The sequence below is a fragment of the Phascolarctos cinereus genome, unplaced genomic scaffold, assembly GCF_003287225.1.
Source record: "Phascolarctos cinereus isolate Bilbo 61053 unplaced genomic scaffold, phaCin_HiC Scaffold_726;HRSCAF=1367, whole genome shotgun sequence".
Lineage (NCBI taxonomy): Eukaryota > Metazoa > Chordata > Mammalia > Diprotodontia > Phascolarctidae > Phascolarctos > Phascolarctos cinereus.
Genome location: NW_027556098.1, coordinates 233,510,044 through 233,535,777, shown reverse-complemented (window position 1 = coordinate 233,535,777; position 25,734 = coordinate 233,510,044). Strand labels below are relative to the sequence as shown.

At 37.6% G+C, this 25,734-nt stretch overlaps 1 protein-coding gene across 3 annotated transcripts in view; it reads right to left on the bottom strand.

The window, feature by feature from the left end:
* The window catches only part of ACVR1 (activin A receptor type 1), a 155,147-nt gene that overhangs the window by 62,624 nt on the left and 66,789 nt on the right, over window positions 1-25,734 (bottom strand). For all 3 annotated transcript variants that reach the window (XM_078147023.1, XM_021004898.2, XM_021004896.2), the window contains one exon: window positions 13,709-13,782. In XM_078147023.1, coding sequence (XP_078003149.1) covers window positions 13,709-13,775 — 67 coding nt within the window. In that variant the 5' untranslated portion in view covers window positions 13,776-13,782. The remainder of the gene's footprint in view (window positions 1-13,708; window positions 13,783-25,734) is intronic.

Sequence of the window (25,734 nt, the reverse complement as noted above, 5' to 3'; positions counted from 1 at the left end):
CCCAGGCTACCTGGAAATTTGCTCTTATTTCCACTAGTTGTTCTAGCTCCAAGATGAAGCATCCATTCTCACAGGAAGTCTACTAGATTTTAAGGTCCATGAAGGCAGTCAGTGATTTATTTAACCTTTCTATTTCCTCTAGCACAAGCACAATTCTCTGCACGTAGTGGGCACTAAGCAATATCTGTTGAATTGAGCTAAAGCCAGAAGCCATTACCAGCGAGAAGGAAGGCTGACATTTCATAAGGAAGTTTTCTCCCACTCTCATTCCCTGCCTCTTCCTCAAAGACAACCTGCCAAATTGGAGGAGGAGTGGTTTTTTGGGGGGTCGGGGAACACCTTCAGGGGCCTTAACAACCACTTCCAATACACTTAGCAAAAGACTTTGCTACATATTCTCTGGTTGTTTCAAAGCATCAGATCCCAGGCCCTTGTCTATTGGCACTGCCTTAATCACTACAAGACATTGTTGGCAAAAAACACAGACTGTAATACATCCTCAAGGACACTGGTCCACTCTGGTCATCTATCACTGCTGAGGAGACATTGCAGAGATCCAAGTGTGATGGACAGAATTTACCTGAGACTCCACCAACTCTTCCATGACAACCCAAGAGTTCAGAAAGAGTCAAGAGCAGATAACTTAGGGTAAAACGATAAACTCAAAGGTAAAGAAGGGGTCAGTGATAAAAAGTGTTCCGGATTCTTTCTTTTCAATATCTCAGGACAAAGACTGGATGTGGGGGTATTGTCTACCTCTGGTCCCTCCCAGACAAAAGCAAAACAAATTACATTTTCAAACTCACACACACACACACACACACACACACACCCCTATACCTATACCCCTCAGCCTCCTTTCCAGACACTAATTAGTTGTATAATGCTAGTATAGTGAAATGTTAAAAGGACATCAAATCATCTGTCAACTCTCATGGAAAACAAAGTTTTCTACATTTGGCAACCAGCAGCTTCACCTGCCCTGAGGCCAAGCCTTGATAAACCTTCACCATTGTTTTGGAAAGGTCTTCCAGTCAGGGTGGGGGGCCGTGCAGTTCAGCTTTCTAGTTATAGGCCCCGTCCCACCCTTTCCCCTCTCCCCCTCCTTTGTATAGATTTATATACCAGAGAGGCCAACCCAGGACTCATCCAAAAGAGCAGATCCTGGGCAGACACAGTATGGCATATGCAGCCATCTAATCTACTTTTGTAGGTGATGGAAAACACATGAGGAAGAAAAGACTACTGATTCTCTATTTGGCCGAAAGAAGGGAAAACATACTACTCAGGCTCCCTTGTTATTGTCTTGTTTCAGTCACATCTGTTTCTTCATGACCCCATTTGGGGTTTTCTTGACAGAGATACCAGAGTGGTTTGCCATTTCCTTCTCCAGCTCATTTTACAGATGAGAAAACTGAGGCAAACAGGGTGAAGTGACTTGTCCAAGGTCATATGGCTAATAAGTGCCTGAGGCCAGATTTGAACTCAGGAAAAGGAGTCTTCCTGACTCTAGGCCAGATGAGACCTAGCTGCCCCAGGCTCCAACAAAAGTTCTAGATTCTTTTATTCCTCATTATAAACAGATACGAATTCTACAGAGGCCATAATGACTATTATATGATCACCCTTCTCCCACAAAAACAATCTCTGCCATACTGGCCTACTTGCTATCCCTCCCCTCTCCACACTTTTTGCACAGACAATTCTCCCAAGTCTGCAATGCATTGCATGAACCTAGCTTCTTTCAAAGTTCAGTTCATGTGTTACCAATATGAGTTTTTTCCCGATTCTCCCAATTGCTTTCCTTCTCCTAAACTTTCTCCCCTACTTCTCCAAAAAATTACCTGGTGTGTACTGTATGTGCTTTGTTGTTACTTACATGAGTACATGGTGTTTCCCTTAATAGAACATAAGCTCCCAGAAATAAGGGCCTTTTTTTGTTTTTATCTTCATGTTCTGTAGCCTCCTTCTCCCAATTTTTCTACCCCACCCCTGTTATTCTCATGCTTGATGGAGTTACAAATTTGCATGGCCATTCTGAATAGCAATTTGGAACCATGCCTTCAAAATTATTAAGCCCTGTATGCCCTTTGACCCAGTGATACCGCAACTAGGCCTATACCTCCCCCAAAAAAAGATCAAAGAAAGAGAAAAAGGTCCCATAAATTCAAATTATATTTATAGTAGCTTTTTTGTAACAGCAAAGGACTGGAAACAAAAGCAGTGTCCATCAATGGAATACTATTATGCTATAAGAAATGAAGAAAAGGGCAATTTGGGAGAAACCTGAGAAGGCTTGAATGAAATAAGTCAGTGAAGTGAGCGGAGCCAGGAGAACAATTCATATTATAACAACATTGTAAAAATGTTTTGAAGGTCTTAAGAACTCTGATCGATGAAACATGGTTATGTTTCCACCTCCTATTAGAGAAATAATAGACTAAATATGCAAAAATTGACATTTTTCATATGGCCAATATGGGATTTTTCTTTTTTTGCTTGACTATGCATATTTGTTACAAGGGTTTTGTTTTTTATTTCCTTTTTTTTCTTCAATGGTGGGCTGGAAGGGAGACAAATTTGTGGGTTTTTTTAAAATAAAATTTTATTTAAAAATAGTAATGCTTGTTGGCATAAACTGTGGGCCTCTATACACACACGCACACAAACAAATATTTCCAGGTAAGTTTACACTATACTGGGCTTAGTGAGTTATATAAACAAGTGCCATTTTCCATAGCAATCTTGGACTTTGGAAGAAGAAAGATGGCCAAATCTAAGTATATGTGGCCACTGAGAATCGCAGAGGCCATAGGAATATCTAGCACAACTTGATGCAATAGATTGCCTTTGGCTTTTGTAGCTGCAATGCATGGTGGAACTAAAGTAACACTCACGACTATAATGGGTCACTTTTAAATAGTATCCTTAATATATGGGTCATTTCACAAGTATTTTCTTCCAGATCTGCCTCCATCCACATTGCTATGCCAATCAGCCTGCTGCTACACAGTTAAAACCAATAATGAGAGAGACTGAGGAAGTTGGGACTGGTTTAAATACTGAGAGGGGAAAAAAAATAGCCAGAGAGAACCTCACTTGGAAAACTGATAAAAGTAGATTAGATGACCCTGTGGTCTAAGAGCAGGCTTAAAAATAACAGATTTTTAGTAGGCTTACCTCCCCCTTCCTTGGTCCTGAAGGAAGAACTAATGGCTATTATCCCAAAAGTTTTTCAAGAAAGCTCTTTCGCTCTCCCTGCCCCCTTCAGATTATGTGACCAGCATTTGGCTGTGCAGCAAGAAACCATCCTTCGTCCACAGCCACATGCTATACATACACAGCCACTGGAGTCATCAGCTAAGTGTAGCAAGACCAAATGGAACAAACCCACTGCTCAGCAGACCCTGGTCTCTGCCTCCTGTCCCTGACCATCCCCATCACCTTTCTGCCCAAGAGCATATGCCAAATCTCCACAGAGGGGGAGTCCAAATTGTCATGCAGGAGGATGGTAGCCTTCCAGGTACTGACGTCAAAAGGGACAGGTGGAGGTGTTAAAGAGACAAGTGCAGGATGGGCTATTTTCAGTAGCTATCAATTTAAATGTGGATCTGAGCGCACTCCATAGTCTGAGTAAGTTTTGGTTGCAGTTCAAAAGTCATGTAGTCAAGAGACATACACCTTTCCCCTACTGCTCGACCATACAGCTGTCCTCTGGGTCCACCCAAGACAGAAACAAAGGAAACAATTCATCCTGGTCAGCTAATGAACCAGCAAAGGACTTCAAGTTCATTTTTACTACAGCACAAGAATGAGTGATTCCTTCAAAAGAATGACAGCATCAAAGATTTATTTTAGCACACTGGAAAAAAGATCAATACTAGGCACAGGACTTGGGTTCAAATTTGGCCTCTGATGCTTGCAATTTTTATGCCCTTGGATAAATCATTTGGCTTCCTGAGACCTCAATTTCCTCATCTTTAAAATTAGCTTCTGAGGCCCCTCCCAGCTCTATGCCTATGAGTTTCTCCTATCCATCTAGTCTAGGGTTTTAAAGTAGAAACAAACAAACAAAGGAATAAAATGACTCCACTTCCATGTCCTGCATATATGGGATAGGAGGGAAGCAGCCTGAACTGGAAGGCGAGGCCAGAATGCAGACTTCTGAAGAAAGCAAAGCTCCTGTAAGTACTAGAAGATGAAGGGGGCAGCTAGGAGGCACCATGGATAGAGTGCCTGGCATGAAGTCTGGAAGACTCATCTTCCTGACTTCAAATCTGGCCTCACATACTTAATAGCTGTATGATCCTAAGCAAGTCACTTGACCCTGCCTGCCTCAGTTTCCTCTTCTGTAAAATGAGCTGAGGAAGAAAATGGCAAACCACTTCAGTGTCTTTGCCAAGAAAACCCCAAATGGGATCATGAAGAATTGAAAATGACTAAGCAATAGCAACAGAAGAAAATGAGACAGTATGAGAAGAAGAGATCTAGGACGTTTGAAATAATTCAGTTCTTGGGAGCATGTCCTTGACAGTGTTATCAAATAAAACAACAAAAAAGAGCTTATCTGTTGAAAGATTTTCATAGAAGAATAATAAGTATTAGAGAAGGGGGAAAGATGGAAGCAACCTACACATCTAATAATCATGGAACAGCTAAATAAATCATATTACACTGAAATAGTGGAATACCATGCTGCAATTAAGTAAAACTATGGGGAAGACAGCTTAGAGAAACCTGGAAAGAACTTTATGAAAGAGTGCAAAGCAAAAAACAAAACAAGAAAGAGTATATACTAACTATAATCATGAGGAAAAGTCAATGAGAATGAATGAGGGGGAAAAACCCTGATGATGACTTAGAAGGGATTTTAAAAGTTATCCTTTATGGGTTGAAATTAATTTAAATGTAAATCATTACTAAGCAAGTTTAATTGCTCTTAAAGCAATTAATTTTAAAAAGCTCTAGAGATGAAAAAGAAGTTAACAATAAAACAGTGGTTTTAAGAGGACATGGTAGACGGAAGGGCAGAGAATGATGAAGCTGGGAATGAGGGGAAAAATAGAAGCTGGAATAAAAAAGCCATTTTGCCTCAACATACTGTGCCTCTGAATCACAGCGAAAAAGAGGTAGGAATGTGCCAGTCACAGGACTGGCAAAGAACGGTGGGTCCAGGCTGACTCTCTAGGACCTTCCAAAGGGTAACCAAAGGCAGCTGTGTTTGCTTCCACAGCTTGTCCTTCCAGAATAAGCCAGGAACCAATTTTCAAATACACTAACTACAACAGTCTGCCTCATCAAATGATATTCTAGAAATTCATAAGTTTTTATTTTTAAAGAAAATCCTCCACTGAAGGCTTCTCTTGATATTCATTTTGGTGTAGCTATTAATCCGTGGTTGTTGAAGATTATACCAAATGGGTTGAAGAGACCATTTTTTACCTCTTTTTGTATCCCCAGTGCTTACTAGAGTGCTTCGCACATAGGAGGCACATAACAAATGTTTATTGACCAATTGAATGCAAGTTTTGTCAAGTTCTCTGACATACAGTGGAAATCTGGATTGGAAGCAATAACATCCTCAGTGTGCTCCAGGATCAATTTGATTTGCAAGGGCTCTCAGAGGGAAAGACCAAAAGAATAGAGGGGAAAAAAGTGTGTGTGTGTGTGTGTGTGTGTGTGTGTGTGTGTGTGTGTGTGTGTGTGTATACACACACATATATATACATTGAATGGTACACTCTTAAAGTAAGGCAATCAAGAGCACCATCAATAACTAATGATCAACTTTCTCTTCATTAAAAAAATCTTTATGAGAATGGTTGTAACCATATCAAGAATATCCCAGATAAAAATGAGAAGAAACAAGTAGGTTTTGAAAGATGCATTCTCTCTAGCAAAAATTATTCATCGTACCCTATTGAGTAGGGGTACACAGAATACAGGATACCATCGTTAATTTTTTTTTAAAAGGATTAGGTAAAGCATAATGCTCTGCTCGGAAAAGGCATCTATTCTGCATTCATAAAGACAAAACATAGTTTCCTCATAATGTAATTTGGAGTAACTTTGTTCTATGAGCCTATGTTATAAGTACTAAGCAAGGCATAAAAGAGTGAGACATGTTTGCCAAAGGTTTTAGCTGTTGTCATGGAAAAGTTATACTGAGACTATCAATCAACTGCCCTATTGTTCTACCCACCAAACCCTATGACTTCTCAGATCAAAACACCTTTCCCTGGCAACCACAATCCTATTCACAGGGAAGCGCTTTGAGGGCAGAGACTGTCTTCTTTTTGAACTTGTATCCCTAGCACTTGGCAAAGAGCTGGACACATAATAAGTACTTAATAAATACTCTTTCTCTCATTATTTACGTCATCATAAACAAAGTCCAAATGGAAACAACTGCCTGGGAAAGTGGTGATTCTCAAGGAACTTCCATTTGTGAACAACACTGTGCTGTTAGAAATTGATCCTCAATGAGCGGGGCACTAATAAAAAGAAGGCTACTACTTCATACAGGAAAATCCAAGTGGATTTTCCCTAGACTGAAGCACACACTTGGATTAAAAGTCCACTGTTAAGTACCTATCCCTGGAATAGGATTTTAACCAATGAACAGAAAATAGAAATGAATAAAAAGAATAAAGTGGGTTTTAGTCACATGAGAATCCATGGGGGGCACCTTCAATACCTAAAGTTTCCTGCTGCCAAACAGCTCATATTTTTCATACTAATATTCATCCCGTGATGCTATACAGCAGAGAACTCCAGCCTCATTGGACTTCACTTTCCCTCTTACCTTTTGTAACCTAGCCAATGTGATCTTCTGTTCCTCACACAAAATACAACTCCTGTCTTTATGTCTTTCCACTAAGTATCCTTCCCCTCCCTACCCTCCATACTTGGAATACTCTACCTCCTCAAACTCCACCTCACAGAATCCCTCTCTTCCTTTTAGACACAGCTCAAGTGCCACCTTCTACATGAAAGCTTTCCAGAACCACCCCAGTTGCTAATGTCCTCACTTCCAAACTACTTTTATTTAACTGCTTTGTAGTTATGTTTATTCTCTTTATATTTATTGTGGCTATACTCAATTACGCACTTATTTTCTTCACTAGATGTAAGCCCCTTGTGAGCAGGAATTGCTTCATTCTTCATTTTTGTATCCCAGCACCCAAGCTAGTGCCTAACACATAGCAGCCCCTTAACAAATGTTTGTTAATTGAACATTATGATTTCTGAAGATTCAAAATCAGGGTGACTCCGAAAGCAATGGAATGATGTATGGTGGGTACAAGGAATCTACACTATCAATGATGATTTTCATGAGAAATGACAAAAACATCTGGATCATGCATGACTATGCAAAGGACATAGTCTAATTATAGAATTGGACTAAAAAAAACCCCAAAGCATTACAATGGTATCTATGCAATTTTAATAGGTAGGTCATGGAAAGGTCCCCAGTGAACTCAGCAAATGGATTTGGAAGATTAATAAAAGGACATGGGCACAAGGCAAGAAAACATGGATGGATGGGTTTCTAGCTATACAGGTTGATGAGATACCACATGAAAGAAGTAATCAGTCCTTCAAATTATTAACATTGACTTTTAGGTTCAGAATTCTTCTTAATGGTTGAGATTACTGAGCTTCAGTCTGCTGATTGAACCATCTAGCCACTCAATCTGAAGCTAGGTAGAAACAGGAGATCATAGCTGCTATGAATCTATGACCCAGACTTGGTTTCCTGCCATACTAATGCATTATTTGAATATTTAGGCTCACTCAAGTTGCAATGACTACAATCATGAAAACAAACTGGGGTAGCAACAAGTTAGTAAAGCTTGAAGGCCCAAAATGAAACAACAGTGTCTATGTCCAGATGCTCCCAGCCACAGAAGCAGTTGCAAAAAGGGTGATGATCAGGGAAAGACCTTGAAACTGCCTCTCCTTAGGAAATATTGATTCCTACACAGAGCCTTATTCTCCAATGTAAGCCAGATAACATGGGTGTAGCCCTCTATGGAAAACTGAAAGTATATGAGAAGTAGGACACCAAGCAAAAGATACAAAAAGGAAATCCATGGTTATATTTTTTAATTGATATTTCAATGAGACTTTCCCAGATTGAAGTTTCCTTGCTGTCAAAGCATCCTTGACAACCTTTGCACAATACTGAAATATGGTTTTAATAAAAAGTTCCTACAAATACTATCTATATTATAAATTGAATAAACTATGTTCACCACACAAACTCTATCACAATGATATATAGATGATACTGCAATGATGTTCTAGATACAGTAACAAAATTCTGCCCTGTGGCCATGTTTTCATGCCTTTGTCTGCTCTTTGTATTAACTTAGCCCCGACTGGACCAAAACTTTCTCTTCTAGGGGGAAATTTTACCAATTGACCTCAAAAGCATTAAAGCATAGGTGAAAGTACCATAATTCACAAAAGCAGCCTGAATTTACAGAATGATTTTACCACAAATGTGCTAATTCATTACACACTCAGCTGTGAGCAAGGCATTGCCTAAGCAATAGAGAGTTTATCAAAATGCCTCACTCTCTGTCCTCAGTAAGCTTTTAAATATCACTCAATAATACAATAATATAATACAAAACTACAAAAATAATGCAAAAATACAATAATAATACAAAATGAATAAGAAGATCATAAGAGAAACATTTTGTCATAATCTAAATGTAGTCAGAAGTAAAAAGGATTTTTAGCAAGGTTAGGAAAGGTTTCATGGAGGAAGCTCCATTTAAGTTGGGTTTCACAGAATAGGAAGGAATTCAACAGGAGAGGAAGGGCATTTCAAGGACTGGGTAGAGCCTGACTGAGGCACGAGGGCAGGATGGGAGATACAGAGAAGCTGAGGGTGGCTGAAGTGTCAAGAATATATCAAAATAGTTTTAGACATGCCAGAAAGGTAGAATGTTCCCAGAATGTAAGGGATTTTCGTTTCCTAGGTAAAGAAATCTAAAATGTATTTGATAGCCAAGAGAGAACTGTTACAGATTTCTGAGCAGAAGAAATATGACCATTTCTATGAATAAAGGAGATTAAGGAGGAGAATGGGGAAAGCAGAATAAGAGGGAACAGTAGTGGCAAGACCTCTGAGGCTATTGCAATACCCCAAGAGAATAGCCATGTGAAGATGATATCACAGATGAAGGAGATGAAAGATAATATTAATAATTCCAAATTAGGAGGATGAATGAACTGGAAAGCCCCTGTTGGTGAACATACAGATTGCACTGGATTCACATAAGTCAAAATTTCTCCCCTTCTTTCTCCCACCTCCCATAAAAGAAGAAAAAAATAAAAGAAAGAAAAGCTATTCTGGAGAAGTCTAGATACTTGTTTCAATGCCAAAAAAAGAAAAAAAGAAAAAGAAGTCTAGCAAAAGATATAGTTCCTCTAAAAAAATCTCTATAAAGCATAATTTCAGCTCATTAGAACCAGTCTACTGAAACTACTTCTGTCTTAAGACCAAGGTTAAAGTTCATATGCCAGCTAGGTGGTGTAGTACACATCTGTTATCTCTGGCAAGCTATGGTTAGTGGATTGCTTGAGCTCAGGAGTTCTGAAATGCAGTAGGGCTGAGAAGTAATTACACTGAGTCCAGCACTAAGTTTAGCTCCTCCTCCCCCACTGGTCATCTTCTGGTGGAGGCTATACTTGCAACCTAGGCAAGACTTTCCTGTCTATGAATGAATGAATAAATGAATGCATGAATGAGTAGATAAATACTGCTATAAAGAAACAGATGAATACTTACAGTAAGTGAGATTGGAGTATATATGCCAACTTGCATCCTCCTTCTAAATGTATCACAGGTTCAGGGACACTGTGAAATACAGATTCTAGTTCACCTTGACCATTTCTGAGTTAGGTAACCTCACATTTAGTTTTCATAGGTGTCAAAATAAGCAACATTCCCTCTAGACCTCAGAGGTTATAAACCTGAGGTCTGTGAACTTTAAGAAACTTTTAAAAAATCTCAATATAATTAGTTTGCTTTGTAATCCTGTGCATCTTACTTTAAGCAATTAAAAGCACTTGTTCCGTGGAAGCATACCAAAGCTTCTCAAGAATGCCAAAGATATCCTTGACACAAAAGGTTAAGAAATCCCTGCTCTAAAGGATGAATTCTGCAAAATATTTTGAGGAAAGTTTATTCACACAAACTACCTTGAAATCAACATTAGCATTAGGCAATGATTATTATTTTTCTCATTTGCTAGTTTGTGTTGCTATACTCTGAGAAACTAGGGGTATTTTTTGTTGTTGCTGTTGTTGCTCATTTCTCTGTTGTTTCTTTCTTGGGGGGGGTGTGGATGATTTTAGTCACATTTTATTTGTTTAATAGGGGTGTGGGAAATAATGGAAATGGGTGAGAAACTGGTACTGTTTTGTATCCTATTGGGAAAAGAGGAAAATGGGTGGAATTTCAACAAATCTTTCCACTCAAGTTCCCTGATGCTTCATCCTGCGGTATGGAGGTAACTCTGGGTTCTCAAAGGCTATGTAAGGTCTTACTTAACAAGTCTGAATCTAGAGAACTTTAGATCTATTGTCTAAAGATCAGACTTACTAAATGTGGATAGAATCCTCACCAGAAGATGCGATGCCAGGCAATAATTTTTTTAATCATTTTTTTTTGACAGCAACTTGAGAAGTCATCTATCTGCTAAAGTATCGATGAGCAAAAAGACCTCCTCATACCAATGAAACCACAGATCGCTTGACTTCACCAAATAACTGACTTCATTACTTCATCTATAAACTCAGATTTGCCCCACTTATAAAACAGGGTACTCTCTTCATTTAGATAACCTCCTCAGAAGTTATCTAAACTAAACTAAAACTAGTAAAACTAGTAAACCAATAAAACTAGTAGAACTAGTTTAGTAAAAAGGAAAGGAATGGGTCCCTGGTGACTTTTTTACTACACTCTTATGTGCAGTCCCATCAAAACATATTTTACTCCTCCTACGGGCAGTTTGTCAATCTAGGCAATTTTTACTTTTTATTTAAGGCAATCTAAGGTTCTATAGGGAACTAGGTGGTCCAGTAAATAGAGTCACAGGCCTGGAGTCAGGAAGACTCATCTTCTTGAGTTCAAATCTGGCCTCAGACACTCACTAGCCATGTGACCCTGGGCATGTCACTTGACCTCTTTTAGCCCTAATTTCCTCATCTTTAAAATGGGGATAAATTCAGCATTTATCTCTCAGAGTTATTGTGAGGATAAAATGTGTAAAGCACTTTGTAAACCTTGAAGTGTTACATAGGTATTAGCTATTATTATTGGTGTTGCCATTATCTTTATGTCAACTAATAAGACACCTAAATTGACATGTTTTACCTATTCATAGAATGTATGATCTTGAAGAAGCCAAGTCTAGCTGCCTTCAGTGGAGCGACTTGCTCAAGGTTACATCGATAATTTATGGCAGACTAAATCCCTGGTCTATTGACTCCTAGTCTAAAATTCTCTCCATTTATCCCTTTTGCTTCCATCATTAGGACTAGAAAAAAATGCATTTGGTGGTCAAGAACCAAAATCTTAAAGGTATAATGTCTAATGCCCTCATATTTATTTCATATTTTTAGTAGCAGCAAATAAGCTCTGCATCATTGCCTAAATAGAACAGATGCATTAGATGCCACCTTCTTTACTAAAACAAAAACTAACATAAAAAAACACATTGCCTCATTTGATAATAAAACTGATAAAATAAGGGGTAAGCATTAAATATTTTTAAAAGGTATTTTACAGTAAAAAGGAACAGAAAAAAATATATAATGCTAAGACATTTCTATTACTGTCCCATGCTTTCAAGAACTTTTTGAATATTCAGCAAGAATACAGAAAAAAAAAAGAGAGAGGCCTAATCTTCCTTCCACTGGCAAAAAACAGAAGCTTTGTAGTTCATAACAAAAATTCTATTGGATTTGTACCCTCTTGCTTCTAATTGGCCTAAGGCATTCTGAGAAATGATAGTTTTTGAAATTCTATTATTAAGTCAAAGTCAAAATTACTTGGGTATCTAACAATAAACATTGTATGAGGGTCCAAATGCCAGGTTTTGAAATTTTATTATGCAGTCAACCTGGAAATTATTTGGGAACCTAACAATGAATACCACCAGATAGGTCAAAGGTTTTTGTTGTAATAAAAATGGTTATATAACTCACTAATTTTCACTGAAGTAAATCTTCAATAAAATAAATTTCAAAATGTAAATCTTTTGAGATAGAAGCATTTATCATTAAATAGATTTCTTTTATTAATGAAATATAGTGTAATAGACCTGGCCTGCAAATGCTTCTAAGAGGAAAGAAAAAGCCAACAATAGCCATACAAGTTTAGAACTGAAATTTTCTACAATGCTGTCGCCTCTTTATAATAGTATAATTAATGACTAATGGGAGAGAAAAGAGCAGAAGACATTTTAGCTATTTTTAAGTATGAGATCCAGTAAAGTCTTATTACAACTTAATGCACTGAATCTTAAAGAGTTAGCAGTAAACTCAGAGGTCATCTAGTCCAACCTACCCAACACATGATATTTTCTACAACTTTATATGTAATGAAAGGGAAATATGAATGCTGATATATTATGAAAAACACAAAACAAGTACGCGTACACATACAGTTAAAAGCCATATTTATCTACTATCCTAGGTTCCCAATACTAGACTTAGTAAGTACATACCACAAATATTCCAAACATCTAGGAATATTACTTTGCTGGAATTCAAGATGTGATATATTATAGTTTTAAAAAAAGGCATTTACTATCAAAATAGCATAAAAATAAAAAAGATCATTGTGATTAAATGTCTTTACATAACAAACCCAACTTTTATATACATATATAATATCTATATATATACACACAACATACATTGTATACACATGTACGTGTGTGTATGTATAGCACACAATTCAATATCACAAAATGTGGGTATCATAAAAGGTGCCAGAGCATTTCCTTAAAAATGTCAAACAGGATTAGATCTAAACACTAGGAGTGAAGGGCTAGTATAATGTACTATATGAGGCAATGGGAAGGGGAAGAGAATAAACACGTATATACCACCTACTATATGTCAGGCAGTGTGCTAAGTGCTTTACAAATTTTATATCATTTGAGACTCAACAACAATCCTATGAGGAAGGTATTGTTATTACCCCCATTTTACAGTTGAGAAAACTGAGACAAAGAGGTTAAGTAACTTGCCAAGAGTCAAACAGGTACTAAGTGTCTGAGGCTAAATTTGAACTCAGGTCTTCCTGACTCCAGGCCCAAAGCTCACACCACCTAGCTGGAAGAATTATGATCCAAAGGTAAAACATTTTTCTTAAGACATATCTTGGTTGATTTAGTAATCATTACGATTAAATAAGACATTATTTATACAAAATACTTATCACAATGCCTGGCACACAGTAGGCTCTATATAAATGTTTATTCCTTTCCCTTCCCTCTTTCATTGGTCAATGTGCCAATCAAAATGTTGAAGCTTTTGGGGAAAATGTCATCACTATCAAAATTTTGTAAGTGTATATAGGCAAAGAAAATTTAAACAGTATATTTCCTACACATTATTCACTTATACAAGTATTCACTATGTTACAGATGGGGGGAAATGGGTATGAATCATGTCTTACCTTCCATACTAGGAGAGGGGAAAGTTATCATCATGAGAACAGGCAGAATCATAACTCCATCTAACATTGTACAACTGTAGGAATAAAGAAGGAAATGTAAGCATGTACACATTTGAAGTTCAGATAAAACTTGTCCTTTTTTTGGATTTTCTAATTCATATACCACAAATCCAACTGCCTGGTATAATGAGGGTATTTTCTCGACTTGACTATATACAGCGTGTTCCAAAAGTCTTAAAGTAGTTTTAAGCTATTAAGACTTTTCAGACACCCTAAATAATGAAAGGATCAAGTACAGAATGTCCAACCTGGCACTCAGAACCTTCCTTATACATCCCACAGCAATCACCCTTTACTTCTAAACGTATGCCTCTGCTCCTAAGAAAGTATTTTCTTTCAATCCACCTGCATTGGATCTAGGGCTTAACAGATTATCTGAATAATTCAAGAATGCTCTCTATTCTCATCTCCATCTCTCCACCAGGAAATCCCTGGTTTCCTTCCAAACACAGCTGGAGGTGCCCTCCCTTCCAAATCCACTTTGTATTTATTCTGTATGTACGTATATATGGATATGTCTGTCTCTCCCTTTCTTTCTGTCTCCCTTTTTCTCCCTCTCCCTCCACCCCTCTTCTCTTTATCTTGTGTGAAAGATTTTGAATTTTCCAAAGTGTTCAGCCACTAGATAAACATCCCCAAATAATAAGAGCTGGTGATTGTGTAGCCCTTTCAAGTTTGTAAAATGATACACACATTATGTTGGGGGGAGGGGGCATGGACAACAGTGGTGCAGGATGGGCAGGAGTGGGTGAGTTGCAAAATGCATTAATGGAGGAAGGTTCCAAACGAATGAGATCATAGATCCATCTGGGTGGTTTAGTAATAACCCAGTGAGGAAGGTGATATAATCCCCCATTTACATTTTACATACTCACCATCACACAACTAATAAGTATCTCCAGGCAGAATTCAAACCCCAAGTTTTTCCTAACTCCATAAACCATATCCCAAAAGCACACTGACTGTCTAAGCACAAATGTGCCATCTATTTTATAGTGTAAAATTAAAAATTCATATTAAAAAGCTTGAATAGCAAAACTAGATGGTTCCATTAACTTCAAAAAGAAAGTAGATGACTAATATTAGGTCAAATGATTTTACTTCTTTTTCTGAGGGAAGGCAAAGAAGACTTTCTGCTTCTAGGTTTTTCAGCTCACTATTATTCACCTCCCAAACAGAGATTATCCAGAAGGAAATTAACAAAGGACAGATGAAAACTTAATGTTTTAAAAGTATGAAATTGCATGTCTATCAAAAAGGAAAAGAGATTACAGGGTTCTTCAAGGAATCTTTGTAGGAATAATTTTGAAATTGGTGTTGGTATAAGCCTCCACTGTCACTTCTTCAATTTTCTAACATTTTGAAAGTACAATTTAAATGACTGGCCTGCCAAAGAATAAGGAAATTGGTGAGCTTGCTAACAATAATCCTGTTAGTACTTTATTTTTAAAATATGACTACTGTACAAGTCAGAAAATATAAAGATCTCTACTGAAAACATGGGTGCATTGATATCTGTCTCATTTAGGATTACTCATGTGTCACCTTTCCTCAAATTTTCCCAGGGAAAGGTGAAAACTGTACTTTGTCTAAGCACTTGATCTAAGTCCCTCAGTTTGTCTCTTTAGAGCTCTCTGATAGCTTCTCCTTCATTCTCATCCTCTTCCCCTCTAGATCACTTAACTGGCCTTAATATGTACCTGAAGACTCAGGCTCTGCTATTTGTTGTATTAGAAGAATAGAATCTTATATTTCTTGGTTTTAGTTTACAAAATTGGCCTTTTTTTATATGTCTAAAAATTTCCATTAAGAAAAATTGTTTTTGTTATTGTGACTCTGCACTGATTTTTCACTCCCCATACACACATACACTTTATGGCTTTTAAGCCTTCAAATGAAAAAGATTTACTTTGACTCGATCAACTTTAGCCCTGCGACAATGGCACTTGGCCCTTGGAACGGCCTATACACCTGCTGAGAAATAAAACTTTTGAAATTAACTGTTACAAGATTAAGCCTTTTATCATAACCCCTACAGCCTTAGCTCTTTGTCTTTATTATTTTAGTAGATGAAAAGGAAATGTTGGGAGGAGTCCCAAAGTTAGAAGGGAAAAAAAATCCCTTCTAAAAAGAGATTAGGGAGGAGGAGGGAGATGGACATTATTGTTTCATGATAAGCAAAAATCAACCACCAACATTTTTTTAACCCACAAATGCAATAAAAAAAACCATCCCCCCCCAAATGCCTTCCATCAGGCTGGTTAGTTATTATTGTGCTCTACCAAAGAACCAAAAATAAAACACTAATTTAGACTCTTGAAAACAAAGACAAAAGTAGATACAGATTTTACTCCCCTATGCTATCTAGCTCAGTGTAATCTACAGTGTTCAGATAGCTGAAAGTCTGCCAAAATTTTTGGAAAAGATGTCAGGATCTCTTGCTGGTTGCCATTTTGTTCTAGAGAATGGAGTTGCTGCTGTTAGCTGGGTAATTCAGCAAGTTTAAAAATAATCCTGCAAAAAGGAAAAGCATTTTGAAATAAACTTCCTGATCAGACTACCTGGATTTTACTTACAAATTATTTCATTCCAAAAGGAATTAGTACTCAGGTATGTTCTGGCTGATGAAAAAATGAACTAAACAAAGCCAGTATAGAAATACATACTGAATAAATAAGCCAAAAGCACAACTTAAATAGGTTCAGCTCTGCAAGTATCTTGTTCAAACTAAATGGAGTTAATTTTTAAACTTTTGTAAGTGTATAAAAAGTTACGTACAGCTCCATTCTTCAAATTTATAAAGATCATGCACTGACTTCAAATTGTCAGCTGCTATTGTAGTGTTTACTAATATCACCACCATATGCTTATCATCAAGGATATTGGGTAAAGCCACTTGTTTTGGCAGCTTGTTACACAGCTATAGCCACCTAGAAAACCCTTGTATTCACACTGATAGCACTGCTCTGGTAGGTTTTAACTATTTTATCCTCATTGCCCTTAGGTCCCAACTTTTGACCCATAAGGTTTTATTTCTACACAAAACAAACCACTAAAAATATCTGATTTTCCTCAAATCCCCTGTCCTCCAATATCATCTTACTGAGTAGTTTCACATATGGGTCGAAATTTGGAATTATGACATAAAAATGAACAGTTCATGTCCTCTTACCCAACAATTCCACTGCTGGCCATCTACGTTCAAAGAGGTCAAAAACAGAAAGACTCAATAAGTACCAAAATATTAATAGCAGCACTTTTGGGGTAACAAAGAACCAGAAGCAAGGTGGATGTGCATGAAACAAACTGGCACCTGAATGTAATGGACTACTTTTGTGAGAAATTTAAGTGAGAAATTCACAGAAATATGGAAATATTTCTATAAATGACAGTAAATGAAATTAGGAGATAAACAACATATATGACTGCAATATCAAAAATGAGATGATCACTAAAAGGAAGCCAAAACCCTGAGAAATTGTTATAACCAACCTTGTTACCAAATATAGGACAAAGAAAAAACATACCCTCTCATAATTATTAATCATAATAGTAGCTAATAGTCATTGGAATTTATAAAGGGCCTTGAGGGTTTACAAAGCACTGTAGACATCATCTCATCTGACACAACAACTCTATTAAATAGATGCTATTTTTTTGGTGGAAACTGAGGCACAGGTTAAGTAACTTGAATGAGGTCACAAAGATAGCAGGTGGCTCAACCAGGATTTGAAATCAGGTCTGCTCTGCTTTTAAGTCCAACACTCTCATTACCCAATGTACCACCTATCTGCCTTGTAGAGATGTTGTAGGGAAGATCACTCTAGAGATAGAAGGTTGAATACATAGGTAGGTTACAGCCTATCAAATGTTTTTCCTTATTGCAAGTAAGGGATCAATTTCAGTGGGGTGTGCAGTCAAGAGAAAGTCATATTCTAATAATAAAGGTGTAAAATAATGTTAACAAAAAAAAAGGGAGTTGAATGAAACCAGGAATTCACGGTGAAATGGCAATATTCCAAAATATCTGTTAGTTCAAGGCTATTCAAATTACCTATCACTTCAACCCTTCTTACTCTGGATTCCTGTTTCTTAACTTTGACTACCCAGTGGCACAGAGAAATTACCTGAAACTTGATATTAAGCAATTTCTATTAGAGATACATACCTGGGGTCATGGGAGAAAGCTCATTAATACCAATATCTTGGTCAAGCAAGTGAGGGTGTCAATGAATATATTTTTTTAAATGCCAGCAGGAAAAATACAAATCATCTGTACTTATAGATTATATCTTTCATGAGTCAATCAAAATTGAATCTCCCGGGCCATGGTATTTAGCGCAAAGAAGTTCTTTAGCACAAAGAAGGTATTCTTTATTTCCCTATTCCCAATGCATATCTATAGAACCTATCTTATTTATGGTCCAACCCAAATATTTTGCCATGGTCCAAAATGCATGAATCCTAGGCTATAGGATTGATCACAAGCTATCAATCTCTCTCAAAACCTCACCTAAATCACCTCCTCAGCTTAGAGTGCACTATCTTAAAACCACTTAATATTACTTTCTATTAAATGTAAGTCCTGATGAGTACAAATAATGAATCCCCTGAAGTGGTCATGTATTTGAATTCTTACTATTCAAAATTATAATTATGTAAAATATGGTAATTTGCTCCAGCTCAATGGAAATATATAGTATGAATTCAAATACTGCTATCACTTCAGAGAATTCATTAGCCACACTAGTCTGGACCTAGCTACCAAATGTATGGGCAGCTAGGTGGTGCAGGGGATAGTGCACTGGGCTTGGAGTGAGGAAGAATCATCTTCATGACTTCAAATCCAGCCTCAGACACTAGCTGTGTGACCCTGGGCAAGTCACTTAACCCTGTTTGCCTCAGTTTCCTCATCTATAAAATGAGCTGGAGAAGAAAATGGCAAACTGCTTCAATATCTTTGCCAAAAAAAATATCCCAAAAGGGGTCATGAAGAGTCAGACACGACTGAAATAATGAACAGAAACACCTAGTGTATATTTGTGTATCTATTACATTCCCGTTCCCCTCCCCTGATATGAGCTCCTTGAGAGTAGGGAATATTTCATTTTTGTCCTTAAGTGCCTCTTCTATTTAGCACGTATTAGGCACTTACAGAATATTTATTGAACTGAATCTCTGGGCCATGTGGGTAAGAGGCTGGTATAGGTAGTTTCTGCCATACTGCAGTACTTCTTAGTGCTACACTCAGAGTACTTCACTCCCTTTCTCCTTTCTGACCTTCAGGGCTTTAACATCATGCCTCAGCTACAGTGTCAACCCTGGAACCTCCCTTAGAGTATAAGGCCTCCTCACCTTGGAACATCTATGCATCCATTCCACATCCTCCTAACTCTGGAGTATCCCTTCTTATGCCAGGCCCGCTTCCCTCATCAGAGAGTTTCTCTCAGGATCTCCATTTTGGGGAAGGGCCATGGGTAAGCCTAACTTCACTTTCCTTCCACCTGTGCTTCTGACTTCCCAAGGATCTCAACACCACAACCCTGCTGGCACCTTCACCACTCTCTTCCCCCTCTTTTTTACTCCATTTTTTGTGTTGTCTTCTCTGTTAGAATGTAAGCCCCTTGAAGGCAGGAACTATCTTTCTTTTTGCAAAACTCTATTTGTATCCTTAGGACTCAGGGCGTAGTTAAGTATTTAATAAATGCTTGTTGCCTTGCCTTGTTAACTTCCTAATAATAGATCATAAATATTTCCAAGAAATCAAAAGTAGTTCTTCCTCTGAGAAAAGTATAGAGATCTCTGGACTTAATGTGTCCTTTTCAACATGGTATTATTTCCTGCGCTGCCCCAGTCTCACTCTCTTGGGAGACATAATGCTCCCGTGGTACTCTACTAAAAACAGATCCATTACCAGGGCAGGAGAGATAAAGCTGCTTTCCAAATCCCATGGTACTCTTCATGCTCCATTTATAGATTAGACTGATACTCAGTTTAAGGAACTTACATTTTGCTCAATTTCTAACATGTGTGGGCTTGAGACCAAGCTTGGCGCTTCTCTTACTTGTCAGAATTTACAGCTGGATAAAGCCACACGATAAGCCACATACATTACTGAATAATCATCATAACACATTTTGATACAGGTCACAGAATACGCAGCCCTGCAATCATCTCTGGAACTCAGTGCGGTAGCCAAAAGGACGGACACTAAGGCTCCACCAGAATACAGGATGATGTCTCTGAAACTTGGACCTGTCAAGGCTCCCCCAACTCTCATCTCCAATCCAGCCTCCTCTCTCCTCTCCCCTTCAGAGTTCCCCACCATTTGCTTTGACATAATACCCTTACCTGGCATTTCTCCTCACCAAGCAGAGAAACTCAAAACTAATTTACTCTGGGAAGACTTCCTAGATTAACTTCAACCTTTTTCTCTTCATGCAAATATGCCTCAACCCCACAGCACTTAAGTACTCAGTTTTCTACTATTGTTTTACACTGCTTGTGCTACATTGTAATAATTCTCAGATCACAGTCAAATGCTAACTGACCATAGGCAGACACTTAACTTCTCAGCCTGAGTTTTCTCATTTGTAAAATGGGGATAATAACAGCATGTAACTCACAGGGTTGTTGTTAGGACCAAATGAGAGAATATATAGAAAGTGCTTTGCGAACCCACAAATCATTATATAAATGCTACCTATTATAATCATCCCATGCCCCTCTTTAGTTATCAGATATTCCACAAATCCCAAATTTTTTAGATCTGGATAAGCATTATGATAGAGAGAGAGAAAAACATTGATTAGTAAGCATTAGAATAGATACATAGATAGATAGACAGACAGACAGACAGACAGACAGACAGACAGACAGACAGATAGATAGATAGATAGATAGATAGATAGAGATAGATAGATAGATAGATAGAAAGAAAGAAAACCCTATGTGCCCAAGTTGACCACGAGCTGGTCATATTTCTGAACCTCAGTTTCCTCCTCTTTAAAATAAGAATAGTCATAGTTGGGCTCCCTAGCTGACTGGAGTTGTTGCAAGGAAAGCCCTCTGTAACTGTAAAGCAGAGCTCAATCCCTTGATGTTAAGAATAAGCAAACTTAAGACCCAAAGAATAACTCACCCAGGCTTCTTATGAGCAAGGGCCCTGTTTTCCATTCCTTAAATGTTCCCATATAGCACCTGCTAAAATTCTATGGACTTATTTGTCACTTAAATAATTACTGGCTTCTATCCAGGGGCGTGCTGGAGTGAGCTTGGGCTGGCTCGAGCCTATTGTTAATTTTCCATGTGAGCATTTATGGCAAATGCTACAAATCATGGCTTGATTTATTGTTGTATGTTAATAATACAGATTAAACTTAAAAGTGCATCCTGCCTATATTTACACACATACCCCCACACCCCAAAAATCCAGTTCTTAAAATTCACCAGCACCCGCTTGCTTATATCTCTTAAGAAATTTGTATTAGTATTTTTTAAAAGAAAATGAACAATATTTAGATGCATGTGATACTTTTTTACTTAATTTAATAACTTGTAGAAAAGAACAGTTTTCTCTTCCTAATTAAGTTTCATACTTGCTATCACCCTCTTCTCCCATCCTACTATGATGGAGACGTCAGAGAAATCAATCACCTTACTGGCCTTCATTTTCATCAGTTACAAAATGGAAAGGTTGTGTTTGACTGTCCCTCCCAATTCTCTAGATTTATGCTTCTATGATCCTACACAGTTCAGTAGACTATAAGCCCCTGGAGGGCAGGGGCAGTCATAATTTTGTAATTGTTTTTGCAGCACAGTGTCTTATATGTAGGAGACAATAAATGTCCATCAACTGAGCGATAAAAGCTGCTACTCTGAAGTCTACCTCAAATGCAGCACTATAATTGAGTCAAATAATTCTATCCAATATCCATTGTATTTAACCTGGAATAATGAAAAGGGCTAGTGCTGACAGAGCAGATTAGTGTTAGCATAAGAAGAGACCAGGTAAATCTATGCCATTTCTTCCTCTGAAGGCACATATGTCATTTGTGCTTTATTCAATTTCTTTGAGCAGGGATGTAACCACAATTTACAGTCTACCTAGTTATGCCCACCCATTGGTTTAAGTGAAAGAAGCAAACTCCAGTCCTGAAGAAAAAACCTGGCCAGCTATGTCTCCAGACATCTCCCTTAATAACAGAGCTCAATGAAAGGACTGGGAAGCTAAAGAGGTAGCAGAAGTGAGACTAACCCCCAATCTGAGGGTTCAGATCTTTTGCTTAGGACTGGATAAATCAATTCTATTTGATCAGATCCTTTCCTATGAAGGTAAGAGTTACTATTTCAATCCTAATGCAGCTTCAATTTCTAAAGAGTCATATTCTTCTACACAGTTTTTATACTGTGCCAAAAAACACAGCATTTATTAGGAGGGGAATGAAGTTCCAGGGGAGGTTATTGAAATTTCTTTGGAAGAGGAATAGATTTTCATCTCTAAAAACAGTAACTCAGTAATCTTTACCCATTACTTGTAGTTCTACCTTTAGAGGAATACAAAATGAGACAGCCCTTCAAATATCTTAATACGACTATTATGCCTCATATGGACCCCTCCTCCTAGAAGTCTATTCTAACCTAAAACCAGATCTCTCCACCATTCTTCACATGACATGTCTGCACAAGACAGAGAGAAAGAAGAGCTCCATGATAATTGAAATAAAGAATGAGTTATGTTTTTCTGGTAGAGTGAGCCTCTTGGCTCACTTAGGGGATGAAGTCCACTAAAATCCCAAATTCTATTTTCAGTCAATTAATTATACGAACAGTCAAATTAACTGTCCTTTTGCAATGGCAATATTTGAAAGTTCTTTTAACCATATGCAGTTCAAAATATTTGTCCCTCTTAAATTTCATCCTGTAATTTCTGCTTATCAGTTCAACCTATCCATTTTTAGAATCTTAATTTTAAAAAGTATTAGCTATTTGACTAAATTACCCATAAATCACAAATTTTTATCAGCATTACTTCTAGGTATACCTTTCTCCAAATTATCTTGAAAAAGGTCTCTAATTCAAAAACCAAGATGCAATCTTCTACTGACTTATTAACATTCAACAGGTATCGTTTTTCTAAAACCTCCAAATTTTCCTAATAGCCATATAATACAATCCACTAGCATATCATGAGAAAACATTCTTCCCCTTATTCACCATTCCAGCAGGACTAGAAAACACTGAAACATTTAAGCTGTACTGGTCTATGTTAATAACTCCGGGCCCTGACACCATCCCAGTTGATTACAAGGTCAATAAGGGAGACAGTAAGAAAGAATTTAAGGTATTCCTTAGTTTCTGCTATAGCTCTTGCACCTTGAGAATTCTGCCTGCACATTTACCCTAAAATGAATCAACTGAAAATGGAGGAGGGTACAACAGGGAAGACGTCTTGTTTTCCTTATCCTTTTCTGAATCTCTGTCATTGGCTGGCTAACCCAATTTTAATCATCTACTCCAGGGCACCAGTGGAAGAAGGGAAGGGAAGTAGTCTCTACCCTCTTTGATAAAGTCATAGGATCATGAATGTAGAGTTCAACTGGACTTCAGAGTTTACCTTTGTTTTATAGACAGTAAATTGCAGCCCATATAGGTGGCATAAGGTCACACAGGGAGTTAAATATCAGATGAGGTATGAACCTGTCCTCTGATTCTGAAGCCAGTAGATTTTTCATTTTTTATATTCTATACCACCTCTTTAGTACAAAATTCCTTTATATAGTCCTACTATTTAGTAACTCCATCAAAAAAAAATTTCTAGTTTGGCATGACTTCTTCATACACCCAGGCTGGCTTACTTTTTGACATTCACAAACCATCTGTTTAATAATCTGCTCTTGAATTTTGCCAGTGATTGACATTAAGCTTAGTGGTCTATAGGTTCCATAATTCCCTTTGCCCTACCTTTCAAAAACTGGGACATTTGGCGCCCAACTTCTGGCATGTCTCCTGTCCTTCAAATTCCTCAAAGATCACTTTAAGTAGTTTTGCCATAGCTGAGATGTATAATTCGTTTATGTCTGGAGATCTGAACTCTTTTGAAGACAAATATATGCTCTCTTGTAAACTTTCTCACCATCTTTGGCCATCAATATCTTCTTCTGCGGTTCCTATGAGTTCTAGTTTGAAGATCTTTTGTCCTTGAAGGGATATGCAGTCAGTAGGCAGAATTATTCAAGGGTTTTAGCTTTTTTCTATGATATATTAAAACAGTAATTGATGTTCCCCAAATACTATTCCAATTCTTCCCTTGATCATCTTCTTGCTCCAAAAATACCTTTAAAAGTCCCTTCTGTTGTTCTTGGCAATCTGCCACAAATATCTGCTAACTCTAGATTTTATTATTCCCAATACAATATTTAAAGGTTTCTGACACATTTCTGTTTTCATTCTTGGTCATGTACTCTTTGCTGCCATCATATATGTATTTTTTGCTCTATGTACCTCTTCGTTCCCCACTTTCACACACACACTCCCTAGTTTACTTCAGACAAGTGCTACTTTCCATTTTTCTCCTGTCAAATGCAGTCTTTTGTGTACTGTATTTTTCTCTCTTTTTAAGAATGTTTAATGGAAAGCAACTAGCATCCTTCACTAATATAGCTGAAGTGCCCCAATAATTCTTCTTCCCCAAAATAAAAGCAAAGCACTAACTTTGGGCCAATTAGACAAATTTTTAGGCTAAAGTTAGATTAGAGGATAAGAAATATATTCTGGGGATAAAGCCTGAGTTTCTGTTTTAAAAACAACATCTAAACAACTGCAACTTCCTACGTGTGACCAAAAGTAGCCATTCCCAAAATGACTCTGCAGGCCAAGATTATATTTAATCAGACCTCAGCATCAGCTAGTTTCCAACACACTGGCCACTGGTGAGATGAAGTAAGAGAGGGATGCACCAGTAATAGACACAAACTCCAAACTGGAAGCACCATACCATAAAAATGAATGCAGAATCTTTCAAATGGCTCAGGAATGGTCCACTAAATAATACATTTTTTTCCTTAACACTCTAATGGTTGAAATGTTGATTCTCAAATTGCCATTGCTTGGTTTTATATAGGCTTTAATAGTGCCTGGGGTCTTTCTATCCACAGTTTCAGGGGATTAGCATATAATTTTATCTTACATGATTGATGAATACAAATGGTTTCTTGGACACATTCTACTGTGTTGAAATCCAGCCCTTGGATCCACTCATCCTGCACTTATCGAGAATGATTACAGATTGTTTCAGAGAAGTGGAGGATTCAGCTGAAAGAGTTACATTATAAAACATTCAAACCATGCCATGAAAGACAGTTGAAGACACTGGGGATGCTTGGCCTAGGAAAAAGATTAAAGGGGAGAAGAGGAGGATGATAACTGTTTTCAAATATTTGAAGGGCACCCAACATGGAAAAGAGACCAAACCAAGGATGTGTAAATCACTTCATCTAGGACCCTTTCCCACATATTTGCCTTTCTTTGAGGCAGGCATCATCGCGATTTTACATATTTGGACATGTGATAGTTTCATAGTTATGCCACAGGTTTCCCCTGTGTTTTGTCACACAAACACATGAGCACACACACAAAGCTAGTAACTAGAAGAATCAATACCGGACAGAAGCCAGGTCTTCTGACTAAATGTCATATCTTTCCAGTATCTCTTACTGCCACTTGATAAGCCTTGTTTTGATGACATCCCACAGACAGAAGTAGAAGAAACAGAAGTTGCAAGAGGGAGATTCATGTTCAATATGAGACAAAACTTTCTTACAATTCTCAATCAATAAATGTTTTTTTAAGCTTCCGTTATGGGACGGGCATTGTGCTGGGTGCTCAGGATACATAGGCAAAAGTGAAACTGTTGAGTTATAACTTGTATAACCCTTGAGGTTACAAGTGTAACCCTTGATGGTCCC